Source organism: Lutra lutra, chromosome 7 (genome assembly GCF_902655055.1).
Source record: "Lutra lutra chromosome 7, mLutLut1.2, whole genome shotgun sequence".
NCBI classification, from domain to species: Eukaryota; Metazoa; Chordata; class Mammalia; order Carnivora; family Mustelidae; genus Lutra; species Lutra lutra.
In genome coordinates, this window is record NC_062284.1 from 45,036,346 (window position 1) to 45,049,254 (window position 12,909).

General features: G+C 37.9%; 1 protein-coding gene across 17 annotated transcripts in view; it reads right to left on the reverse strand.

The window, feature by feature from the left end:
• The window catches only part of CSNK1G1 (casein kinase 1 gamma 1), a 193,981-nt gene that overhangs the window by 101,381 nt on the left and 79,691 nt on the right, over positions 1–12,909 (reverse strand). For all 17 annotated transcript variants that reach the window (XR_007128513.1, XR_007128515.1, XR_007128514.1 and 14 more), the window contains one exon: positions 8,207–8,606. Coding sequence is in view for 13 of the 17 variants with exons in the window: in XM_047735794.1 (XP_047591750.1) it covers positions 8,207–8,387 (181 nt within the window). In the remaining 4 variants the exon portion in view is untranslated. The remainder of the gene's footprint in view (positions 1–8,206; positions 8,607–12,909) is intronic.

The window sequence follows — 12,909 nt, forward strand, 5'->3', positions numbered from 1 at the left end:
TCAGGAAAAAACTGGATTAATCTAACATGATCTACTCAATGAGAGTCCACTATGACTGGCAGTAAACTCCACTTCCTTTGATAAAAGCCTTGCCTTTTTGGAAAAGTCTAAGTTCACACAGTTTTCTCCTTAGGATGCATGATGGCATCAAGTAAATATTGATTCTGAACTCTCCTCATAATCAAATCCAAAATCATCTTCATTTCATAATCCTGCTCACACAGTTCCAGGGTGGTTTCAGCAATCCTCAAAACTTCACCATTTAATTTTCCTGATAAACCAGCCAAGATGAATAATCCTGCAAGAATCCTATCTGCGACACTTCTAAAATTGTTGTATTAATGTGATGCAGACTGTGTGTCAGCGAATATGGTTGAAATGCTTGACTCGTACCATTTTTGATGGATTATGCTGACCAAAAAAAGAATTCTTCCTCAAGATCTGTTAAAGCTGTTTAATTCTACAACCTCTGCTTGAGTTAGAACCAACTGGGTGTAATTTCAAAAGAAATTAAAACTATCATATTACTAAGAACAAGAATTTTATATTTATTCGTAGTTTTTTCTTTCTTTCTTTCTTTCTTTCTTTCTTTCTTTCTTTCTTTCTTTCTTTCTTTATTTATTTGACAGAGAGAAATCACAAGTAGGCAGAGCGGCAGGCAGAGAGAGAGGAGGAAGCAGGCTCCCTGCTGAGCAGAGAGCCCGATGTGGGGCTTGAACCCAGGACCTGGGATCATGACCTGAGCCGAAGGCAGCGGCTCAACCCACTGAGCCACCCAGGCGCCCCCTTTTTTTTTTTTTTTTCGTAGTTTTTTCAAAAAAATGAAAATGCCTTATTTGATTCTAGAATCATAATTTTAAATTAAAGCCCTCCACAACATACCGTGGAAGCAAAACAAAGGATATAATCTGTTACACACCTGTGAAGTGGGGCCATAAACATCCCTGAGAGGGGAAGGTATTTTGTCAGGTCTGCAACTTACTTTGAATGGTGCAAGCACAGACACACATTCATACACTCACACACACACACACAAATGTACACACACATCCCCAAAGATATAAAGCATATGGGACAAAATATTAACAACTGGCAAATCTAGGTAATAGTATATTATGGATAATCACCATCCTATCCATTTTACTTTTTAGTAAAAATTTGAAAATCTTCATACAAGGTTGGGAAAAATTAAAACAAAAGTTTAAACAATATTTGTGTTATGTATATAAATGCTCACTATGTATCAGCCACTGTATTATGTGATTATATATATTACGGGAATTATAGCTCCTAACAAATCTGTAAAGATATTATTACTCTCATCTTAAAAAAGGGGGAAAAAACTTCGAAAGGCAATTATGACTCCAAGACTCTAACCACTTGGGAAAGAGAGTAATGACATGACTTCTAACTTTGTTTTAGTTTGTTCCATCCAAAGATGCTACAAGTTTGCAAATGTATAGGAAAACCTTAACAATGCTGTAAAAACACAACACAGTTGTTTCTGTTTCATTGGTAGCATAGTTTTGGGCTGATTCAGACTTAGTTCCATTTGTTCAAAATAGATTAATTAATAGATTTATTAAGAAACTATGAATAAAAAAGTAATATTTCAATTTATAATGCCTTCACTTTCAACTAAAGAATAAACACTTTTAAATTTTATCTTAAGCCTATATTCTTTCAGATAAATGATTTTCAAAAAAATTTTAATACAGCAAAGGGGTACATGGGTGGTGCAGTCGGTTAAGTGTCCAGCTCGTTTTTTCGGCCCGGGTCATGACCTGGGCATTGTGGGGTTGAGCCCCATGTGGGACTCTGCACTCAAGTGCAGAGGTTGATTAAGACTCTTTCTTCCTCTCCCTCTGCCCCTTCACCCTTGCTCGTAAGTGCTCTCTCTCAAATAAATAAATAAATACAATCTTAAATTTTTTTTTAAAGACTTATTTATTTATTTGAGAGAGAAAGTGTGAGAGAATGAGCATGAGAAGTGGGAGGGTCAGAGGGAGAAGCAGACTCCCTGCTGAGCAGGGAGCCTAATATGGGACTAGATCCTAGGACTCCAGGATCATGACCTGAGCCCAAGAGAGTCGCTTAACCAACCGAGCCACCCAGGCGTCCCCAATCTTAAAAATTTTAACTCAGCAGATTGGTATCTTTTAAACATAATCTTATTGAAAACTCAGTATATAGGCGAGAGTCCTATCTTCTCATTCTTCATTTCCCATTCTCTCACAGTGGGAAATAAGGGCTCTAAGGCCTCGTGGGACACAATATGAAATGAAGGGTTTTAGAAAATATGCATCTGTAAACTGTTAATGACCATAACTGCCAAATACAGAACTGGCTGGTAAAAGATGAAGTTAAAATTCCAATTAACTTCATTAATGACAGATAAGTAATTCAGTTAAGGAAAGAACAATATGCAAAGATGTTGTCATGTACACCCTATTTTAGTCACAGAAATAAGTATCTTATTTTAGAAGCCAGGGAGGAGGGTGTCAAAGGACAAGTTGCTACCCTTGGCCAATTTACTTTTGTCAAAAACATTCTTCTGTGTTAATGATGTACTTTTGTGTATTTCATCAGGTACCAAAGATGAAAAACAGCAAAAACAAACAAACAAACAAACAAATAAATAAATAAAATAAAAAGAATTCCTTGTGCCTCCATTTTCTTATTTGCAAGTAAAAAAATTCTCTAGCAATTTCCTATTTCACAAGGATAATATGAAGATTATTAAAATTATATGCAACACTGTCTAGTCTAACATAGGCACATATTAGGAAGGGTAAGAAGTATCATCTACTTATTCTTACAACTAAAAAGAAAAACAAGCCATTAGCCATTTACTTGTAGACTATATTAAATGTAGACAACGTTTTCTTAATTCTGGAGGAAGAGAATCAGTCACAACTTAATGTTTACATGATTCTTTCCAGGACTGATTCAGAATACTCAAAAATTTTTTTTAAAAAGGCCTCAAAGCAGACCCATATTTCTCAATTAATAAAAAACAGCTTGCACATGTATCTCCACTCCACTGTATCCTCCAACCTTTTATTCACAATCATCCTTCATAATATGAAAAGACAGAAACAATTAATATGTAGATATAAATGGGCTAAATTACAGAATAACTACAGACATTAAAAATGAATGATCTAGGGATGCCTGGGTGGCTCAGCTGGTTAAGCGTCTGACACTTGGTTTCGGCTCCGGTGGTGATCTCAGGGTCTTGAGATGGAGCTGGTACAGGGCTTTGCGCTGGGCATGGAGCTCGCTCTCTCTGCTCCCCTGCCATTTCACATGCGTGCTCTCTATCTCAAAAAAAGAATAATCTGTATTTTTTATTTTTTAAAAAGATTTATTTATTTATTTCACAGAGAGAGAGGCACAGAGCACAAGCAGGGGGAGCAGCAGAGGGAGAAAGGGAAGCAGGCTCTCTGCTGAGCAGAGAGCCAGATGTAGGGCTCAATCTCAGGATCCTGGGATAATGATCTGAGCAGAAGGTAGACGCTTAACCAACTGAGGCACCAGGCACCCCAAGAATGATCTGTATTTAAACTGAAAAAAGAAATCCGTGCTATATTAAGTGATAAAAACACATTTATACTACAGTTTGATTACATTTCTAAAATATGTCCTGATATACATTCTAGAAAATTAAATTAAATTAATGGTTATCTTTGGATAAACATTTTTTTTTAAAGATTTTACTTTTAAGTAATCTCTATATCCACCATGGGGCTTGAACTCACAACCCTTAGATCAAGAGTTGCATGCTCCACCAACTGAGCTACCCAGACACCCCTGGAGAAACTTCTAAAGTAAAATTTGAAAAAACTCTTCTGACTTTTCAACCTCACTACTCTTCAAGCCCTTCCTCTTCCAGCATTCCTTAAATGCACCTTTCTTCCACTCATACAAACTCCATAAAGTATCATCTCATCATCTGTGACTGTGTGTCCATTAACACCGACATAGTGATGACCTCCTTATCCCTACCTCAAGCCTAAAATTTTCTTAGTCTCAGATTCACATTTTTGCTTATGTGCTGCACACTCCTCAAAGTCAGTGTATTAACTACCTGTCTTCCCTATCACCAACTCTAATCCTGTATTTCCTATTGCCATTAAAAGTTTCCTCATTCCCTTGGTCTCTCCAAGCTGGCAAATTCAGTCATCTTTGAAAGCTTTCCCTCAAATACTGGGGGTCAAATCCTGCCTACAATCTACTCCTGAAATTTCTCCCTAATTCATCTCTTCCTCTCCATCTCACTGCCATTTTCAGAGCTAAAAGCTAAGGCAGGTCTGGCCATTTCTGACTCAGACTGTAAAGCCAAACAAACATTTCGTAAGTACCCATTAACATTTCTTAAATATCTATTATATGCCATATGCAGTAAAAAGAAGCTGAGAATATAAAGATTAATGAAGCAAAGTACTACCATCAAGCTAATCTTGATGCAGAGACATGGGGGAAGATAATACAATGTGACAAGTTTTACAATTAGAGCAAAATTCACAAGATGTCGATCTCTTTCTTATCTGATCTAATCTTACAACTACCTGAATTATTTTTCCATCTAGAATACAAACCAGATCATGCCACTCTTGGTTGTAAAACCCTTGATGATTCTACTCCACTACCTACAGGATAAAGTCCAAATGCTTTAGTACCATCTAAACACTTCACAATCTGGCCCCAACCTCCCTGATGGAGTCATCTATTACTTCTTTTACTTCACATCCATTAACCCAGTCATGTTGCTGGGTTAACCATTTGCTACTCTCATAATGTTTCGTGTTCCTACTGCTGGAGAGCCCTTCTTCCTTGTGCCCACCAGTGGAAGTCTTGTCCTATTCTCAAATAATGCTTCCTTTCTGAAATCTTCATTAACCTCTGCTAAAGCAGTTTTTAATATATTATAATAGTTATCACTTCGTGTTATAATTTTTTTCTTTCTACCAGTAGACTGTGAGACAGATTCTGGAGGATAGAAACTACATTTTGTTATTCTTTCTATCTTTCCCAAAGTCTAGTAAGTTAGTAATTATTCAAGAAATGTTTGTTACGGTGCACCTGGGTGGCTTAGTCGGTTAACTGTTTGCCTTCGGCTCAGGATATGATCTCGGGCTCCTGGGATCAAGCCCCATGTCAGGCCCCCTGCTTAGCAGAGATCCTGCTTCTCCCTCTCCCTCTGCTCATGCTCAATCTCTCACCCTCTCTCAAATAAATAATAAAATCTTAAAAGAAAAATGTTTGTTAAATGAATGATGGGGTAGAAACAGTTTTGCAGAGAACCAAAATGTACTAACACTGCATTATCTTCTTTGTTTCTCTACCTGGAATCCAGAGGTCTCCTAAATCAGCGGTACTAAGGCCACTACCTACCATTACCCCCACCCCCACATACCAGGAGCCTGAAGGAGGCTATGTTTGTTTGTTTTTTTTCCCTCTCTTCCTGTTCATCTGGCTATCTATCTATCCAATCCACAGACTAACAACAGTAAATAACACAGAATCCCCACCCTCCAAGGGGGTTATATTCAAGTAAGGAGAGACAATTAGCAGGTAAATAAACACAAATAAATCATTTCAGGTAGTGATCAATGTGATGACTAAAATAAAGTGTTTGGGGACGCCTGGATGGCTCAGTGGGTTAAGCCTCTGCCTTCGGCTCAGGTCATGATCCCAGGGTCCTGGGATCGAGCCCCATATCGGGCTCTCTGCTCAGCAGGGAACCTGCTTACCCCCCTCTCTCTGCCTGCCTCTCTGCCTACTTGTGCTCTCTGTCTGTCAAGTGAATAAATAAAATCTTTTAAAAAACTAAATAAAACAAAGTGTTTGGCTTTATAGCTAGGAGAGAAATGTGCCATTTTAAATGGAGGTGGGGAAGAAATCACTGAAGGTTTCTCTGAGAAGGAAAGAAAAGGTAAAGCCTGAAGGATGAGAAACAACCACCTAAGCAAAATTTGGGAGAAGAATTCTGTAGTAGAAGGAACTTTAAGTACAAAAGCTCTGAAAGCATGAATGCATTTGGCTGTGTGAGGGCCAGAGAGACAGTGTGGCTAGATAAAGAAATGAATGTGGAAAAGAAAGCATGGCCTTGTAAGTGTCAGCCTTGCTGAAGGCCCATCTGTACCTGTCTTGAGTTTGCAATTTCTAGTTTATATCATCTGTTGTCTGCACAATCTCCTACTTACGAAAATCACACCCAAAGAACAGTGGAATGGAGTATATAGCATACCCTGTTGTTAGGAAGATGTCAAATGATTCTGGAAGTTTGTTTTCTGGTTTCTGTTGATAAAAAAGTATTCCTACATACAATGTCATGACAATATGGTCCGAGGGCTAATGAAAACTTGATAAGCACAAAAGACTAAAACCACTTCAAAAGAAAGAGAAGTCTTTCTACAGATTACAGGGCCAAAATGAGAACTACCAAAACTATCCTAAATTCACGTAAGGACTCTGAAATACATATGGGTACAAATTTATCCTATTAACTCACTAAGTTTTTCTATTTCCATGTAAACTTAAAGATCATCTAATACAAATAATTAAATAAGACAGATTTCCAGTTTTTACTGACTGAAGTTTTCCTTTACCTTTTTTTTTTTTTTAAGATTTTATTTATTTATTTGACAGAGAGATCACAAGCAGGCAGAGAGGCAGGCAGAGAGAGAGGAGGAAGCAGGCTCCCCGCTGAGCAGAGAGCCCGATGCGGGGCTCGATCCCAGGACTCTGAGATCATGACCTGAGCCACCCAGGCACCCCATGAAGTTTTCCTTTACCTTTAGAGAAATCAAACAATTTTATGATGTTCTGAGAAAGCAAGAATTCATATGCATCAAACTGCTTCTCAGTAGTAATTCTGTGGATGCTTATGTCATACTCTATTTAATTCAAGTTACTACTGTGATGTTAGAGCTAAGTCAATCCATGACATAAATGAATATTCACGAAACTAGCTGCTAAAACAACTCAGTAGTTGCTAGGAACTCAAGCAGTGTGAAATTACACATCTTACTCCTATTCTCAGTAGCATCTGCTAGATTTGCTAACTCGAACATCGCTAAATATAAAGCGCCTTCCATTACACTAGTCAGGTCTTAAAATTCCAGGCTGCTGGCCTTCTACCAGTAAAAATAAATTCATACTCAGCATCCTTAAACTGAACTGTGCACCCAGTGATCTCTCACTAGTGCAGTGATGCTTCCCTGATTCTCTCTATGGGGGACCAGAGACATTTTTCCCTTCTTCTGCAGAACAGAAGAAGAAAAGGTGACAAACAATAATCATGTTACCCTTCCACACTCCTGTTCTCCTGTTCCCTCAAGGGGCAGAGTCTCTTACAATGGGTCTTTATAATCATCCATACCCATAACAGCTATGGAGAAAAAGCAAACACTTTAGCCTAAAAAGGAACCTCTTTACATTCTCCAAGCTGATGTCCAACTTCATATAAGATCTTTCATTTTCTCTTCCCAATTCATCCAGGAAGGGCCACTGAAAAATTTATAAATACCTACTGTATCTTCTTCCCAATTTCACATCTTCAAACTGGTTGGTTTTGTCATTTTTCATCATCATACTCACAAATTCATACTTGAAATTAAAAAATCCATTTCCCTGGTTGGGAAATAAAATCGCGTAATTTCTCCCTGGAGTTCTAGCTCAATCCTGATGTTGGTATTTCCAGGAAGAAATGCAAACATAGTATCAGTTGGAAAGCCTCTCTGAACAGGAAGTATATCCTTATAGACTAAGTCTGGGTATTACTCATTAAGGATTTATTCCTTATCAAGGGTAGAGTCAGAATTAAAGCAAGACCTTACTCCCTTCTTAGGGTGTGGTTCAAGGACCAACAACATCTAGGTCACCTGAAGTTTGTTAAAAAGAACTTAGGTTTACCTCTCAGACCAACTAAATCAGAATTTTCATTTTATTGATATCTGTATATAGTGCTCCCTACCTCATAAAATCTCAGAATTCGTGGTAAATTTAAAAGCCTATCATACACAGAGATGAACCTTGGATACAATTATAACTGATAATGACTATATTTCCCTTCACAAATTCTTTAGTTCTTCTAATAACAAGTCCTCCTTAAGAAAATTTCTCATGAAATTATAACTGCTTATCTTAAACACACCAAAGCTGTCATTGTTGTAAGTCACTGATAAAACCAAGTCCTTACCTAATCTGAGCTCTCCGAAGTTCCCACACCCTATCTTCTTGCCAACCCTGAAGTTGGGTCCCACCATAAGAACCCCAGAGGACGTTGAGGTGCCAGATGGTCGGGGACAGTGTGTACTCCTTTGTGCCATGGGTTTAGTTGTCCGTTGTCTTTCATCCTTCTCCCTACTAGGATGGTCCATGATTTTACACGACAGAGTCTCTGCACAAGTAGCCTCAGTCCGTATAATTCTCTTCAATACAAAAGTACGTCCAAATAAACCGTAGTCAGAGAAAAGTAAGGAGATCTTTTGACACCATATTTATGTTTCTAATGTATCTCCAGGAGATGAAAAATCATTGATTTGTTCTTGTAGGGCATGTAGTCTGTGGATCTCAAACATAGGAGGGTATTTGGTAACCTAGGTAAAAATCAAGAAACATAAGAGTTAAAAATTAAATTTTAAAACAAATTCAGAAAGTTACCACTAATTAGAATGGATCTTATCCAAAAATGAACAAAGTGGATAGCTTCCTGAAATGGGTTTTGGTTTTATACTCTCCAACAGTTTAGCCATCTGGACTAGTTATTCATCTGGTAGCATAAGCTCGGTAAGCTGCAGACCATGGCAGCTAAGGGAACATGCAAGCCTTTAATATAAAATTCTATCTCTGGGGTGCCTAGGTGCCACAGTAGGTTAAGAATCCAATTCTTGATTTCAGGATCATGAGTCCAAGCCCTCTGTTGGCCTCCACACTGGGAGTGGAACCAACTTACATACATACATAATATACGTATTTAAGTACATATATATACACATACATAAATGCTATCTTCTAGTACTGGATATATGACCCACAAGAAAGCTATTTGCTCCATTTTTCATCACTGGCCAACAGAAAGAAAAAGTGGGGTTAAGTCTAGTTAAATAAACTGTGGACAATTAAAAGCTCTTCCTTCAATTTTGTACAGAACCTATCACAAATGAATTTCCTTTCCGTCCCACCTCCTCCATCCCCACCATTATCAAGCACTGACAGCAACAACACAATCCAATCCAAGTTACTGATGAAACAAACAAGTTCTATAAAAAACTTTCCAAAACCCTAGTGATACTAAGCAGTCCTAGACTGAAGCTTTGCAACTGTATTTAATATCCTCCAATTATCTTTGTTGTTTACTAAAAGTCCTTCAAACAGTATTAGTAAGAGAAGGGAAATAAAACTTAAAATGTTTTAGATAGTTCTGTCTTAACTGGTGCAAGTATGTGTCTTTGTATGAGAAACTGTCAGGCTAGATTTTCTTGCCTTATAAATTTCTCTGAAGACAGGAAAAAGATGGATCTTAGCCTATCCAGACAATTTTGAGCTATTCAACTAACTACCAAATTTTAATAAATTATCACTAGTGTAATAGTTTCATTTATAAGATTTGGAAAAGTGTACTTCCTTATCTATTGCTCTTCATACTTTTCATATGTGTTCACTCTAACAGATGGAGGTTATTTTTATACTTGTCACTAACTTTCTCCATTGCACTTAAACTCATGAAACATTACGTGAAGTAATCACATACATCATTATCCATGTACACTTGCATGTATGTATAGAAAAACATATTTTCTACTTCCCTACTGCAAACTCTTTAGCTTGTCATTTGAATTCCTTTACTATTAAACTCCCTATTTAAATTCTTGTATTAAAAAATTATATTATTTATATATATATATTTATATTATGCATGTACACACACCGGAATATTATGCAGCCATCAAAAAAGAAATATTGACATTTGCAATGATGGGGATGGAACTAGATGGTATTAGGCTAAGTGAAATAAGTCAATCAGAGAAAGACAATTATCATACGATCTCACTGATACGTGGAATTTGAGAAACAAAGCAGAGGATCACAGGGGAAGAGAGGGAAAAATGAAACAAGATGAACCAGAGAGGGAGGCAAACCATAAGAGACTCTTAATCTCTATAAACAACTGAAGGTTGCTGGAGTGGAGCGGGGTGGAGGGAAGGGGTTGGCTGGGTGATGGACACTGGGGAGGGTATGTTTTGTGGTGAGCGCTGTGTTTTATGTAAGACTGATGAGTCACATACCTGTACCCCTGAAACAAATAATACATTATATGTTAATTAAAAATTAATTTTTTTTAAAGTTACCACAAGGAGCATCCATTGTTGGCCCTTATATCTAGAATGGCCTCTTCTGTCTTAAAGGCCTGACTCACATCCTATGGCCCTTATGAAACCTTTTATAACCAATTCATCATTAACACTTGGAGCACCACTGTGTATACTATGTAAACATTTGCAACTTACCATGTACCAGATTATATTGATATGTACTTCAATATTCCATTTGATTATAAGCCTTTTAAGTTAGGGATCTTATCATATCTCCTTTAGTTTCTTACATATAATTGGTAATTAACAAATAATGAGGGGCGCCTGGGTGGCTCAGTGGTTTAAGCCGCTGCCTTCGGCTCAGGTCATGATCTCAGGGTCCTGGGATCGAGTCCCGCATCGGGCTCTCTGCTCAGCAGGGAGCCTGCTTCCCTCTCTCTCTCTCTCTCTGCCTGCCTCTCTGTCTACTTGTGATCTCTCTCTGTCAAATAAATAAATAAAATCTAAAAAAAAAACAAAAACAAAAACAAATAATGAATAACAATTATAATGGTCTTGCTTAATAGAAAACAGATTTTCAATGACATAACCAAATATTTACACAAAATGGTACAAGAGAATCCTGATTAACCCTAAAAACTCTTAGAATTCGGGGCACCTGGGTGGCTCAGTGGGTTAAGCCCCTGCCTTCGGCTCGGGTCATGATCTCAGGGTCCTGGGATCGAGCTCCGCATCGGGCTCTCTGCTCAGAGGGGAGCCTACTTCCCCCTCTCTGTCTGCCTGCCTCTCTGCCTACTTGTGATCTCTCTCTCTGTCAAATAAATAAATAAAAATCTTAAAAAAAAAAAAAACCTCTTAGAATTCAACTAGAAAGAAGCTGGTATGGTTTCAAGTCATTAGTGTTAAGACAGGATAGTCACGCTTTCTATTTCACAAGGATATTAAATGATTTATTTTCAATTAGTAGCAGATAACATATGAGAAAGTTAGCTCAAGAATCAGGTCAGGGGTGCCTGGGTGGCTCAGTGGGTTAAAGCCTCTGCCTTTGGCTCAGGTCATGATCTCAGGGTCCTGGGATCGAGCCCCGAATTGGGCTCTCTGCTCAGTGGGGAGCCTGCTTCCTCCTCTCTCTGCTTACCTCTCTGCCTACTTGTGATCTCTCTCTGTCAAATAAATAAATACATACATAAATAAATAAATATCTTTTAAAAAAAAAGAATCAGGTCAAATAGGGGGCGCCTGGTGGCTCAGTAGGTTAAGTGTCTGCCTTCAGCTCAGGTCATGATCCTGGGGTTCATAATAAATAAATTAAATAAATAAATAAATCTTTAAAGGGAAAAAAAAAAAAAGAACCAGGTCAAAATGAACATCCAAGGTAAACATCAAGTTATACTTTAACTTTATTTTTTAAAAATGACTTCCAGGGTACCTGGGTGGCTCAGCTGGTTAAGCAACTCCCTTCAGCTCAGCTCATGATCCTGGAGTCCCAGGATCGAGTCCCGCATTGGGCTCCCAGCTCCAGAGGGAGTCTGCTTCTCCCTCTGACCTTCTCCCCTCTCATGCTCTCACTCTCTCTCTCTCAAATAAATAAATAAAACCTTAAAAAAAAAAAAAGACTTCCAAAGATAGCAGCAAAAGACAAACTATATGATTTGTCCTTTTTCTTTTTTACTGGAAAAAGGGGGAAATTCCACTTTTTTTCACCATACACAAAAATAAACTCAAAACAGATTAAAGATCTTAAATGTAAGACTTGAAACCAGAGAACTCCTAAAAGCGAACAAAACACACACATACACACAGGGAGGCAGTAAACTTTTGGGTATCAGCCTTCAGCAGTATTTTTCTGGATCTGTCTCCTTAGATGAAGGAAACAAAAGCAAAAATAAACTATTGGGACTAAATTGAAAAGCTTTTCCACAACAAAGGAAACCATCAACAAAACAAAAAGGTAATCTACTGAATGACATTAGATATTTACAAATGATATAACCAATAAGGGTTAATACCCAAAATATTTGAAGAACTCATATAAATCAATGCCTAAAAACAAAATACCCTGATTAAATAATGGGCAGAAAACCTGAACAGACATTTTTCCAAAGAAGACAAGCAGACATATGAAAAGAGGCTCAATATCACTAATCAGGGAAATGCAAATCAAAACCACAATGAGATATCCCCTCACAGCAGTCAGAATACCCAGTACCAAAAAGACAAGAATGGGCCACTTGGTTGGCTCAATCAGTAGAGCATGCAACTCTTGATCTCAGGGTTATGAGTTCAAGACTCACGTTCAGTGTAGAGATTACTTAAAAATAAAATCTGGGGCACCCGGGTGGCTCAGTTGGTTAAGCATCTGCCGTTGGCTCAGGTCATGAATCTGGGGTCCCAGGATCAAGCCCAGGTCAAGCTCCCTGATCAGCAGGGAGTCTGCTTCTTCCTTTCCCCCTCTCCCTTCCCCCTGCTTGTGTGCTCTCTCTTTTCTTATCTCAAATAAATAAAATCCTTAAAAAATAAAATAAAATCTTAAAAAAAAAGATATGCCAACAAACACTGGCAAGAATGTGGAGAAAAAGAAACCCCT